This window comes from Quercus suber, unplaced genomic scaffold (genome assembly GCF_002906115.3).
Source record: "Quercus suber isolate HL8 unplaced genomic scaffold, Cork oak 2.0 scaffold_409, whole genome shotgun sequence".
NCBI lineage: Eukaryota > Viridiplantae > Streptophyta > Magnoliopsida > Fagales > Fagaceae > Quercus > Quercus suber.
The window spans coordinates 635,827-649,349 of record NW_027069860.1 but is presented as its reverse complement, the minus strand read 5'-3'; the positions used below and the strand labels follow the sequence as shown (position 1 = coordinate 649,349).

Sequence of the window (13,523 nt, the reverse complement as noted above, 5' to 3'; positions counted from 1 at the left end):
AATCTTAAATAAAGTCAACGAAAAGTCAAAAAATTTGTTTAGCTAGTAAGTCGTGCAACACATAGGAAAGTCCAACAAATTATAATTTTTTCTCTATTTTTTTTCTTCTAAATATGTAATTTGATAACTATGGTAGTTATTAACGAGAATTTATTATGATTATGTTTATATATGGAACTATTTGTTCTCCAATTTTTATTAAAGAAACTTTTATGTGACAAGAGTATGATGAATAATATAAATTGATGATGCTGAAAATCGTTAGTAAACCACATAATATTTACGTGCTCAAAACAAGACCTGCGAAACAATAACAAAGAAAACCCTAGGAGAGTACCGGTATGGTACCAGCTAAAAACCCTCCGAAAGTTAAGTTAGAGAACTTTTCACAACTCTAGAGTACTAAAGATGAGGTGAATTATGCGTACCTTGGTTTGTGAGAGTCTCGGGTAGGGTTGACATCTGTGCCTTGGTTAAGAAGATGTTTCCTTGTAGGAGATATCCTCTTTAATTGCGTATTTTGCGAAGTCCTTTTCTTATAGGACTTCCCTTAATTAGGGGTAATCGTGGGGCACAAGATATTTCTTTATATACTTATGCGTGGGGGCCAAGTAAGGCTATGTCAGACTCGTTAGCGGTTCTATTATTCCCTTCAACTTCCTTGGCCTGTTCTGTCGGCTAATTATCCCCGTCTACGTATTCAAGTTGTCGCCTTTGGGTGTTTGTTGACCAAAAGTTGCAGTTGTCAGCTTTAAGGTGGGACCATTGACCTTATCCTATTGTCGCTCAGGCTATGGTCGTGTTGGTGAGGCTGACAACTTCATCAGGGTCGTCGCCTTTGCCTAATATGGACGAGTTTATCAACGCTACAAAAATTCCTCTATCATAAATATATGAGAATTTATAACAAAGTCCTAAGCACCAAATCAAAAGAAATGAATAATAATGATCAAATTAGCTAAACATACACAGAATTTTCTAGCACACTTCATTTTGTATTGTGATGCTTGTTTCGATTATTAAAAATTTTTCATGGTGTTGATGTTGAATCCATGAATGTAGATAAAATTAGCTAGTTTTATTTTCAGCACGCATTAAATTTAGAATGGTGTTGAAGCAATTTCCTTTTTCCTTTCTATTTGTGTGCTGTTAGTCCTCTGCATGTTCAGGACCAACATCGTGCCTTTCTTATTAGAGCTTATAATATAAAAAACTGGGAGAAATTATTCAATAACTATAGGTCGTCCCTTTCAAGAACCAACCACAAAAATGATACAAAGTTATAAGTAGAACTCATCCTTAAAAATCAGCTTGCAAGGAGGTGTCCAAGAGCTTATATACACATTGTTAAGCTTGCACTTAAACCATATAGGATAATAAGATCATAACACATAGTTTATTTGGTGTATGCAAGGAACAACTATTATGGAGCAATACTGCCCATTCAAATCATATAATATTAGAAAAGAATGGTAAAAAGGAAACACAAAGGTTAAATTATGCCATGAATCCTTCTTATTTAATTTTAAAAAAAAAATTAATTATTCAAAGATATTATGTACATAGTATTGAGAAGATAAACCTACAACTGCAAGCTACAAGTCATTTTACTCTTGGTTGATAAGCTACAAGTAGTTTTTCCTTTAAAAATTATAAATGGTGCTATTTCCCGCGTGTAAAGCATGTGTGTTAGTGCTGTCAGTTATTAGTGGAGTGGTTAGTTATTTTTTCTGTTAGTTAGTTAGTTACAGCCCTCTGTTTTGGAATATCTTGTATAAATACAATCATCAATTCAGTAGTAAGTCTTATATATATATATATATATATATTAAAAAAAAAATATCAGTAATAAGAATCAGTTATGCATTTTTCTCAATTATTGCAATACATAGTTCTATAAGAAATGGAATGAAATATCTAAAATCCTTTTCTTGCTGCAACCAACTTGCTACGATTCTGGTCACTGAGCTATTTGGGTTGAAAAAGGGGTACTTCGGATTCATCTTCAACATACTTAGCGAATTCTTTCCACGACTTCATTGCTTTGTCCTTTTCATCCAACATAGTATATATAATACCCTGTACAAGTAGAAATCAAAGAACCATCATGTTTCGAATTTTGTTTCTTCAGAAAAATATCCGAGTCAGTTAAAAAAAAAAAAAAAAAATCTTACAGCTGAAACCATATTCATGCAAGCTAGGGAGCATGGACACAAGTATGACATGGTGACACAAGCAATTTTTAAAAAATTATAACATGAAACGGCCTGTATAATACCAATATGACACAAATATGACACTCCAAATATGCACCTTATATGAAATGTCTGTGCTTCTTATTATGCAAGTTATTATACAATTATGGTTTTGAACTTTTGAGTTGGTCAATTGCTATGCTAATTTTTTTTTTTTTTAAATAAAAAAATATTGAAGTCATCATTTGTCAAACTACGAAGTGAGAGAAGTCATTTGTCAAACTACGAAGTGAGAGAAGCCATAGCCAGACATTTTGCAAATTCTTTTTTTTTTTTTTTTTTTTTTTTTTTAACTTTTTTTCTTATTCTTTTATTGTATATATTCTTGATGATATGAAATTTACGAACCTTGTAAAGAGGAACTCGAGTATCTGATTTGATACGTGAATCTCTGAGTTCTTTGAGGCCGAGTTTGAGACACCGGCATTCTTTGGCTTCTTCATATCTTCCCTGTATAAGCAGACATAAACAATATGAACAGCGAAGGCAAATGAAGATAAAAAGAATGCTTGGTGGTGTACCCATTCTGCTCAACTGATCAGGTTTACCTCAAGCAATGGACTTCTTTTCTGCTTTCATACATTTTTTATTCATCCTATATTGACCATTAGCTAGAATTAAACCAGTCATGTTTCTTTTCTTATCCTTGCAGTTTACTATTGGAAAGATAATGAATGTGATTATACTAAAAGATAGTGTTCATTAAGTAAACACAAAGATGTTAAATAAAGGAATCATGTCAAAAGGAATTATAGTTCGAAATGCAGATGCCTTGGCTGATAAATAAATAATATACAAAAATTTGGCTATAAACTTAGAACTAAAAATTTGGCAGATAAATAAATAATATGCAGATGCTTTTACTATGGCATTGACATGATGGTCCGTGGTGCATAGTTAGAACTTAAAACCAAGAACAAAGTTTGGCTGCAAACTTAGTTATAGTCATACAAAAATTTTGTAAATAGACTGTTGTAACTACTTTCTTATAGTGAATTGTTTATGACATTGGATTCCCAAGACCCAGAGTGGTTTTTTCTTGAATAATTCTACACAATCTATAAAATAGATAGGGTCTAAAACAGATTTTTCAATTCATTATTTAAATGTTTTAAGGTGAATTTGGTTATGAAAAAATTTAATTTGTCAACTTTCAAGGGTGCAGTACCCAAGTTCTGATTTTAAGTGATTAAAAGATGCGAGATCACAGGTTGCACCCAATCAAAAGTATAGTAGGCTCTATGCTTGAAGTTGCAATGTCCGATGTTCTTGTGCACTAGAGTGGGGAAATTTTGTGTCATACCAGATATATGAGAACTTCAACCAATGCCATTTCAATATTGTAGTGAGGATCCCCGTATTTAGAGTCCTCACTCCAAGCTTTATCAAGTGCCTGTCGCAGTGGCTTCAATACTTCTTCATCACGTCCGGAATTTGCTAGCATCTTGGCTTCTTTCTACAACATAGTTGTGAAAAAAAAGAAAAATCATAGGCATTTAGACAATCTGGCAATCAGCTCTAGCTCAGTTGGTATCAAGACATAGTTGAAAATTTTGTGTAACATTAGGCACCTGAGGTGCTAGGTGTTAGGTTGCACCAACATGCCATTTTTGGCGACGTACCGGTGTCCGACACGTGTCAGACATGGATACCGGAACGACTTGCCAGACTCTGGTGTTTGAGTAGTATCCTTTTTTTTTTTCTTTTTTTTTTTGCTTCTCTGACACGGCTTCGACACGGTGGACACGCCAGCCATGAAAAAAAAAATTCATAGATTTTGATAGATGGATAAATCATTACCATTGATTTTGTGATATACCCTAAAACAAAAAAGCTTAGAGTCTGAGAAGTCATCACTAGGAAAGTTGAAACCCACAGCTTAACCCTCCCTTTGGCCTTTGCCCGCTGCCCTCTGTTCCTTGCCGGTGTTATATTGAGTTGATCAACGAGTCAGCGAGCTCCATAGACAGTCACCGTCAATGCCATGCCCTCTGTCCCTTTTGATCTCTCTCTCTCTCTCTCAGCGTGGACAGGTCAGAGTCCGACCTCTTCTCTCCTCTCTCTCACTCTTTTTTTTTTTTTAGATATGCTGTGTACTATTAGTGTTACTTCAGTTATAACTCTTTCTTTTTTCTTTTTTCTTTTTTTTTAATTCCACTCTCACTATATAATTTTTTTTTTTTTTTTTTTTTTTTTTTTTTTTTTTTTTTTTTTTTTTTTTTTTTTTTTTTTTTTTTGCTTCTTTGACACGGCTTCAACACGGTGGACACGACAACCGTGAAAAAAAAAATTCATAGATTTTGATAGATGAATAAATCATTACCATTGATTTTGTGATATACCCTAAAACAAAAAAGCTTAGAGTCTGAGAAGTCATCACTAGGAAAGTTGAAACCCACAGCTTAACCCTCCCTTTGGCCTTTGCCCGCTGCCCTCTATTCCTTGCCGGTGTTATATCGAGCTGATCAACGAGTCGGCGAGCTCCATAGACAGTCACCGTCAATGCCATGCCCTCTGTCCCTTTTGATCTCTCTCTCTCTCTCTCTCAGCGTGGACAGGTCAGAGTCCGACCTCTTCTCTCCTCTCTCTCACTCTTTTTTTTTTTTTTAGATATGCTGTGTACTGTTAGTGTTACTTCAGTTATAACTCTTTCTTTTTTCTTTTTTCTTTTTCTTTTTTTTTTTTTAATCCCAAAATTTTAAAGCTTGTTTTCCTTATATGTTTTTAGTTTGATGTTGAATGTAGCCTATTTAAACTTTTGGTTTGTACTCTAAACATTTTATGTGTATTATTGTACTACTTTGAATGTTAGTTTACTTATTTGTAGCTCTTACATAATTTAAATTCTAGGACATTAACGTATTTTATGTCTAAAAATATTAAAAAATATGCCTAAATATAAAATTTTAATAATTATATAATTGCCATGTCCACGCCGTGTCGTATCCTTATTTTTCAAAAATTGCCTTATCCTCGTATCCGTGTCCGTGTCAATGTTGTATCCGTGTTTGTGTCCGTGCTACTTAGGCTAGGTGTACAAAAAAATTGTGTACGGAATTACATAAAGTTGAATACAAATTACAATAAATATTTTTTATCACAAGATATAGGATTTTTACTCGCTTAGAGGGTGCTTCAAATGTGAGCAATCCTTATTTTTAAGTCAAAATTGAAGACAAAGGCCAAACTATCAAAAGGTAGACTGTCCAGTTTAGGAATTACAAGATATGGGAATTACATACCTCTTGTTTGTATAACAATGAGGTGAGTGGTTATCTTTTAAGCTTGCTGCTAATTTAATCTGTCCAGTTTTTCCTCACTAATTAACAAGGGAGACTTAGGATTTAAAAAAATATTTAAATGGTTTATTAGCTTTTAAAGAGTCACCTACTTAAATTTAATTACTAGTATAACTTAATTTATCTGAAATCATCATAGTTAATTTGCTTTAACGCAAAATAAATTTGACTTGAAATGGAGAGGGTCCTGTATCATTTAGGCTTCATATTTCAATTGATGAAATTGAGGCCAAAATTGGATAAGCAATACTCAGCAGGACTTTGCGCACATTGAGCATATAGTAACACAAGCTGAAGCTTGACTTCATAATAGAAATAGCTAAAGAAAGAAGAGAATGATACCTTAAGGGCTTCAACGTCTGGAAGATTTTTCCTTGTCTTGTACTTCTGGGAATCAGCTGCAACCGTTTGGCGAGATGAACTGTTTGAACTCCACGGAGGAATTGCATTAGCTATTGGACTCATCCAACAACCGCAACTAATGATACCAAGAACACATGCCATTACCAGAGACGCCCCTACGGATCCTCTTACAATTTTATTGTCACCTTCATCATTTGTTGAATGTGTCGAGAACTTATTTACGGCACAAACAATTGGACTGAAGTCATGCCTAAGTGGGCGGGGTAAGGAATTGTTCGCAAGCAAAAGAGTCAAATGATTAAGGCTGAAATTAGGTACGGTTACCCTTGCAGCACTCTGATTCACAGGGGAAGAGATGCGTTGTAGGGGCACACTAGGCAGGGGAGCATTGCGGAGGAGAAGTGTGGATTCCATGGAACTGTGTGTACTTTCAGGAACTAGGAGGATACTGCATTGTGTAGCATTTAGGATACCACTACTTATTATAATTGGTCATGAATTAGTAGTCACGCTCAACACATTGCCTTTTTTGGAGTCAAGTAAGGTATAGTTTTACTGGCAAGGCTTCTTGCTTTTATCTATAAGTATAAACAACGTGCTACACGACCAGGAAGGATCTGTCTTGGAGATGTCATAAATTACTGTTAACAAGAACCTTAGGGTCCACTTGATTGGGGGATAGAAAAGAGGGGAGATAGAAGAGATTTTTGTATTTTATCATGGTGTTTGGTTTGGGGTGAATAAGTAGAGAGGGGAAAATCTCTTTTGTTTGGTTGAAAAGACTAATGAGAAGATGAAAAATATGATTTATATAAATTTACTCTCATGATCCTATTAGAAATAAATAAAAAATAAAAATGTAACACATTATATATTTATTAAAAAATTGAATATGGATAGGTACTTCATTTGTAAAAAAGAAAAAAATGAGCAAAAAATATCACTAACAAGAAAACAAAAACAATTTTTGAAAAACATAAGGGGAAAAACCATTTTGCAACCCATTTTCTATCCAGTTTTCTCTCTAATTTGCAGAGAAAACAATTTGGTGAATAAGGGAAGAAAAACCCAACCCTATCAATTTTCCCTCTTAAAATCCTTCCAACCAAACACTCAAAAAAAAAAAATTATTTTTCTTCCACTTTTCTCTCCCAATTTTTTATTCCCCTAAAATCACTCCAACCAAATGGACCTTTAACAAGAAAATGATCATTGTAGGGATGAAGGGCCCATATATAGGTATTGGGTTGTGGGCCATGCCCAATGACATCATATAGTTCGAGGACAGGTAAATACTAATGAGGGCATACAGATTAATGGGTTGTAGAAAAAGTCTGATTATAAGGAGTTGGGGACGTTGTCTGAGAAGAAACACCTCCTTGACCAAGTAGAGTAAAGGTCAAATGGTCTGACCATCCATCAAGAACAAAGCAACAGGCAATCGTGCTTGAAAGGATAAACACCAGAGAAGGATAAGACAAAATAGAGTTGGGAAATATCTGAGAAGAAAACTACTGCCACCACATTAAATGCTCTGCATCTAATTCCCTGACCGCATTAATGTGGAGGTAATACCTGAACAGTAACTTTCAACCTTACAGCAACCCCCAAAGACTTTAGGAAGGTGTTGATGTGACAAGTATTAGGTCCAGCAATCTGATCTACATGTAGAGGGTTGAGATGAAAGAAGGAAAGAGAATATAAAGGGAGAAAACCCCAATACAAGGGAGATCATCAAGAAAATCTAAAGAAAAATCACTGTATACTCAAGAACTGTAATTTTGAATAAGTCTAAGAGAAATATATAAGAACCTTCCTTGGACTTGATCGAGGATAACTTTTCTTGTTCAGAACTGTTTGATTTATGCTTTCTAGTAACAACTAACCTACTATGATCATTATCCACCAAACTCATTGAAAGTTCAGTTTCAAGCTCACTCTCTACAAATTCATTGTTTTGGGATCGTTGGGCCATTGACCATCCATTTAGGCTTTGGAAGCAAATCGTGTCCTTACAATCACCTTCATTTGAAATAAATACATTTTACAGTTCATATTAGGTATCATAAATTTACAAGTAAATCAGAGTCACATCATTAATGTTATTTATTTTATTCTTTTTTTTTTTTTTTTCATCTTTTGTTTTATGTGTAACTAGACATTTGTCAAAATACTTGTAATTCAATGAGATTGTCTATTTTTCATGTGAAAAAAATAAAATAAAATAAAACCAACCTTGCATTTAGTATAATGCTCTGCTTCAAAGCATAGAATTTCCAAAGAAAACAAGGATAAGGTTCTTGCTTCTTGTGTAGGAGAGGAACAATCCTCTCATACAGCCTTAAATATTCCTTAACAAGCATGTTTCGTGACGCACATAGTAAGGTTGTCATCAGAACCATTTCAATTTATTTTCCAAAATAATATTAACAGTGGAAAAAGTTCTTGCTTCGTACAATCTGAAAGATGCCTGAAAAAGCATTAATTTCTTTACCAACGGAACAAGTTTGTAATCAGAACCATTTCATATGCTTTGACAAGCTACGAGTATAGTCCTCAATGGTTTTCTTTAAGATATCCATCTTTATTTCTCATCCTCTTCACAAAGTTCTCCTTCCACGTATTTTGGGAGGAACATTCATTAAATTTTCCTTCACCTAGAATGAATAATTAAGATGCATATTTTCTCATGTGCAATATGATTAGAAGCATTGAAATCTACATTAAAAACATGTTCAAAAATCTCAGCATACAGGCTAAATATGGATTGGCAGCAACTGCAACGCCCATCATCATCTTTGCCGGCATTTATATTGCGTGGGGTTATGTAAGTCGTTCTCTGAAAAGAAATCGACATGTTTTTACAAGGTCACTGTCCATTGGTGTTATTCACGGTGGCAAACCAGCCTTGCAGAGATTGATAGATTTTCACAAAGCTCGACTAGATGCAACAATACCAAGTAAAGCTGTAAAAAATTTGAAGAACACACTTGTAGAGGAAAAACCAGATTTCTTTCAGTTGAAGGTTAGGGAGGGTCTCTACTTCCTATTTGCCAACATTTCAGTCAAACTACTGTTACTTGTTCATAACATAGTTTATCATTTCCACCCATCCCTCCTATTCCAGATAATTGAAGTTCATTAAGCATACTTACTCCCCTAAGCTTACTTACAGATTTTCTTGAAACAATCTGTGGAAGCCAAAGTTTCTGAATCTTTAATTAAAATTCGGGAAATTAGTTTCATGTTTTCATGAAGGGGGAAAGATATAGTTTGCTAGATCTCTTATTTGGCTAACTTGCTAAAAAAATTGAATAGACTACATTAATTATTTGAACACTCTTCAAAGTTTAAGAATCTTTTTTAAGGTATATAATTTTTATGAGCTTTTTGTGTTTTGGTTAAAGAGTACTGTGGCAAAGCTGGAAATGACAGGACAAGAAGCTGAGGCAGCGGCAGTACTAGAATTAGCATATGAGAGGGCCATGAAGCAAAAGAAACCACATGAAGCCTACGAGATTGAAATGTTACTTGTGGAAATGCTAATCTACCAGGTGACAGACTCTTCACTTCTCAATTTCCTTTACAAATGCTAATTGTAATGTTTTTGGGGAACTTGTCAACCCCATTGCACCTTTCAAAGCATGAATTTAGATAATCCTTGATAAGACTGCTCTGCATTTTGAAAACTGGGGTTTATTAAATTTAGAGAATTACCTCCATGGAAGGGGGCAATGCAATCAAATACAAAAGGAAACAGAGCAGCAAACATTGGTGATGATGGTGAAATTTTTCTCAATTCATTCCCAATCTCCCCCTAGTGCTTGAACATTGGCGTTTGCTCCTCTGTGAAGCCCATGACCTCAGCGCCACTTAGTGTGGCCAATAAGTAGAGTACCACCCAGAGAATGAGCCAAATTCAGCCATTAAGTCAGGTCTCAAGTGTCTTGGGCTGTCAGCAATAGAAATTAGACCCACAAATCAGGATGTCATGAAGCATTCTATAGTAATAATTTTAGAATCAAAATAAGCAGCAACCAAGTTGGCTGAAGTATGAAAGGTATGATGTGAGGAATTAAATAACTTGACTTCCAAGTTTAAGAATCCTAGGTCCATTCACGTTAAGCAATTAGTGGTACTAGTGGATTGTCCACACGATGCATGGATAATGTTGTAAGCTTCTATGTAAAAAGGTTATGGAAAGTGTTGAACATATATTAGAGTAATAATATGAATTATTGTTGTGATAACATAAAGGTTTTTGTTGAATTAAAGTAGTACAAATTAAGATGATAAAAAATATATACTATAGCATAATTGTTATAAAAATTAGAAATTAGATGAAACAATTAGTTTGTCATAAAAAGCGAGAATTTTAAGTCACACGCATATATCCATAACAATTTTTTTTTTTTGGGTAAATTGATATGAAGCCTCTTAATTTGGAAATACACTTCAATGACCATGGTGTGCATTTTTATAAGAAAACAAAACAATACAAAACAACACAAAATTCAATTTTGGTTGTAATCCTTTTGGAGTTCTTTCTGAATTGGATACCTCAAAGTTACATGCTTTAGGGGCTGAATGCCAATCATTCAAAGTTATGTGCAAATATGAGATTGAAGGTTAAATACAAAATTACTTTGATAAAGCACCATAAAACAGAACCTCATGTTTTAAAATAATATATATGATGTTATTTTTATGGCTGCACATTTCCTTTGTGACAGAATCATTATTACAAATAGTTTAACAATGGAAGAATACCAAATGATCAAATATGGTACTATGGATCTTAAGAGAAGATACCAAATTGAATTATAATATATTGCCCATATGGTAATACATGGTGCCAAGGGTGAATTGTCACAAATTCCAAATAATTTGTAATAAAAAAAGAAAAAAAAAAGAAAAAGAAAAAGAAATCAGATGAATTTTTAAAGCCATATGGTTACCAACTTACCACTATAATTCCATTTAAATAAAATTGTACATGTTTAAGGCCAGGTGACTTAATATTGTATCTTTGAAAGAAATCTAAATTGACACAAGACCAAATAGGGTCCAGTTGTGCGTGTTGGGTCACCACCAGCAACCATCACCATATTCACCCTTAATTAGCATCATCAAGCAGCCAAGCACATATGAAATCATTTACTGAAATAATATCTGTAGACACATGCCATGTTAGATTTATCTAGCTAATATCAATTCTCCAATCTTATACTAATCCTTGATGTGTTTTATTTTATTTTATTTTATTTTTTTTATTGTACAATGAGTAAATTGATCTTAACACAACCAAAAATTTCATGGAATATAGAAATAACACTATAGACTGCCAATTCATGTACTCCATAATTAACCCAAATAAAGAACAATTACCATATGATATCACCATGACCGATCTTGGATTATTCCATCCATGACATCCACTTTCTTCTTCAATGCAAGCTTCAAATCCTCTATTGTCATAATTCAACGATGTCATATCATCACACACAAATAGAAAGAAAGAAGGAAAACAACTATTTTCTTGTCAAGACTCAAAATGAGTTTTAGCTTTCAATATAATTTTAGTTATAGCCATATGCTTGTCAACATCTAGAGAGAGAGAGAGAGAGAGAGAGAGAGAAAGAGAGAGAGTACCAAAGGACGTGATCACAACCCACAAGGTTCAATATACTTTTAACCCTGCCTTCTTCACATTAATGCTTTTGCATTTGTATTCTAGTTCTAGTACTCATATAAGAAGATTGGGTATAGGAGAAGTTAGGCAATGCAAGAGTTACATGTGATGGTGGAGATGAAAAGCCCAAATCTGATATCAAGGTCGGGTAAATGAAAAGCATTATAATTCCTTTTAAGATAAGGATATTCACCCTTTTAAATGAGAGAGAGAGAAATAACCATATGGCACTCATTAAAAATTTAGGCAAGGTGGAAGGTCAAATGGAAAAATACCCTAAGGCAGCTGTTTGGGTATGCTAAAAGACATGAAGAGAAGAGAGATGTGGAGGGAGTAAACTCTTCAAAGAGAGAGCCACATGGCAGAACCTGATGCTCTCCCACATGAGGTCTCTGCTTTTATATATATATTGATATTGATGAGTCACAGAACCTCATTATTTATCTGAGAATGATATATCAATTTCTTCTTGTTTCAATATCTTATTGATAGATTAATTTGGTTATTTGATCTACCAAACTGCAGTGATTTTTGTCCACTAAGTAAAAACAGCAACCTCTTCTTTTTATGATTTTGTTTTTTGTCACGTCACTTTGGACACAGATTTTGCACTTGGTTTGAGTCAAAAACAACTTATCCTTTGTTTTGAATTAGGGAGAATTCAAAAAGGCTTTTGATCGCAAATGCTTCGACCAAGTAGAGATTTCAGATGCACGGCGTCCACTCTTTAAGGTATATCCCCCTCTTTAGACAACTCACTTTAGTCTTTCACCCTAGAGTTGAGGCACTTTCTGAAAACAATTTAGAGAATATGACTTCTTCAAATTAATCAGATTCAATTTCAGAGCTATTCATGTTCTAGTCACCAAGCCCATATCCCACCCATGTTTTTAATCAGTATAGTTCATTGTTCTCTGAACTAGATGGCCTTCTTCACGAGGTTCCATAAGGTAGCAAAACAGAAAAAGGAAGATAAACTGATATTTACATTTGTGTCTTATCTGAAAAATTCACAGGCTATTCTTCACCTCATATTGGAGATTAACGTTGAACAAGCCTCAGATTGTTGGAAAGAATTTACCTATATTCGGGAAAACTTCAATTGGCAACCTAGTTTGGAAGAAGACATACTCAAGGAAGTTGTTTCTGATTTCAGAAAGTTCAAGGAGGTAGTCAATCTTCTCAAAGAAGATATTAAAGAGATTCAGGCCCTTCAGAGAGCGAAAGCACTGAAATAATAAATTATTGTATAGCAGGTGCAAGTAACAAATAACTGAATAAGATATAAAATTCCTTACCGACATTACTTTTGCTTTGTTCATTCTTCGTTTCGGGTTAGGATTGTACTCGTCTAATCACAAGAATGTGAGAAAATACTATTTGTGAAGAACAAACATGCCAATATCAGCAACCGTCTTTCTCAATGCTATATATCTATAATCAATTGTAGGTCCACAGGACTGAGTTGTGTGAACTCCATCTGTCTCTAGCTTTACATTGGATTTAGGCACGCCTAAATTTATGTCTCATATCTCAGGATTCATATCAATGCCACGAATAACTTGATCATACAACTTGCCCACCATAACCATGTGTTTTTTTGAGGTTATTCATGTCACTAAAGCCTTACCACCTCTAAATGGTTAGCATTTTATCCCTAGGTCTTCATTCTGCTCTAACAAATTGCATTTCTGTTATGCTCAAATTTTTGCTACACTGGTGTGGACTAGGTTACACAGCAAAATATATCCCCCAAAAAAGAAAAAAGGTTATACTGAAAAATTTTCAAGCCTTGCAAAGAGATTGCATTCACTTATTGCATCATTTTGACGTGTTTTTGGGCAAAACCAGAGCTTTTATCCGTGTCCAATCTTTCTTTATAAGCTACTGATATGCAATCCAACCTAACCCATT

General features: G+C 34.2%; 2 protein-coding genes across 2 annotated transcripts; one reads left to right on the top strand and one right to left on the bottom strand.

Annotated features, from left to right (window-relative positions):
- Positions 1-1,814: 1,814 nt before the first annotated feature.
- LOC112034232 (uncharacterized) lies at positions 1,815-6,370 on the bottom strand. Its single transcript, XM_065761383.1, has 4 exons — positions 5,897-6,370; positions 3,559-3,711; positions 2,604-2,705; positions 1,815-2,079 (listed from the first exon to the last, which is right to left on the bottom strand). Exons 1-4 carry the CDS (start codon positions 6,329-6,331, stop codon positions 1,969-1,971), a joined length of 801 nt encoding a protein of 266 aa, XP_065617455.1. The 5' UTR covers positions 6,332-6,370; the 3' UTR covers positions 1,815-1,968.
- Positions 6,371-8,475: 2,105 nt separating this feature from the next.
- Positions 8,476-13,091, top strand: LOC112034226 (uncharacterized). The gene is made up of 4 exons (XM_024067033.2): positions 8,476-8,942; positions 9,325-9,471; positions 12,264-12,341; positions 12,626-13,091. Exons 1-4 carry the CDS (start codon positions 8,607-8,609, stop codon positions 12,845-12,847), a joined length of 783 nt encoding a protein of 260 aa, XP_023922801.2. The 5' UTR covers positions 8,476-8,606; the 3' UTR covers positions 12,848-13,091.
- The last annotated feature ends 432 nt before the right edge of the window (positions 13,092-13,523 follow it).

Excerpts from the sequence above, each read along its gene's own strand:
- LOC112034232 (XM_065761383.1), bottom strand. The coding sequence starts at position 6,331 with ATGGAATCCACACTTCTCCTCCGCAATGCTCCCCTGCCTAGTGTGCCC. Across the intron at positions 3,712-5,896 it reads CAGACGTTGAAGCCCTTAAG|AAAGAAGCCAAGATGCTAGC; the intron begins GTATCATTCTCT and ends ACTATGTTGTAG. Across the intron at positions 2,706-3,558 it reads TTGAAGTTCTCATATATCTG|GGAAGATATGAAGAAGCCAA; the intron begins GTATGACACAAA and ends CTGCTTATACAG.
- LOC112034226 (XM_024067033.2), top strand. The coding sequence starts at position 8,607 with ATGTGCAATATGATTAGAAGCATTGAAATCTACATTAAAAACATGTTC. Across the intron at positions 8,943-9,324 it reads CAGATTTCTTTCAGTTGAAG|AGTACTGTGGCAAAGCTGGA; the intron begins GTTAGGGAGGGT and ends TTTTGGTTAAAG. Across the intron at positions 9,472-12,263 it reads TGGAAATGCTAATCTACCAG|GGAGAATTCAAAAAGGCTTT; the intron begins GTGACAGACTCT and ends GTTTTGAATTAG.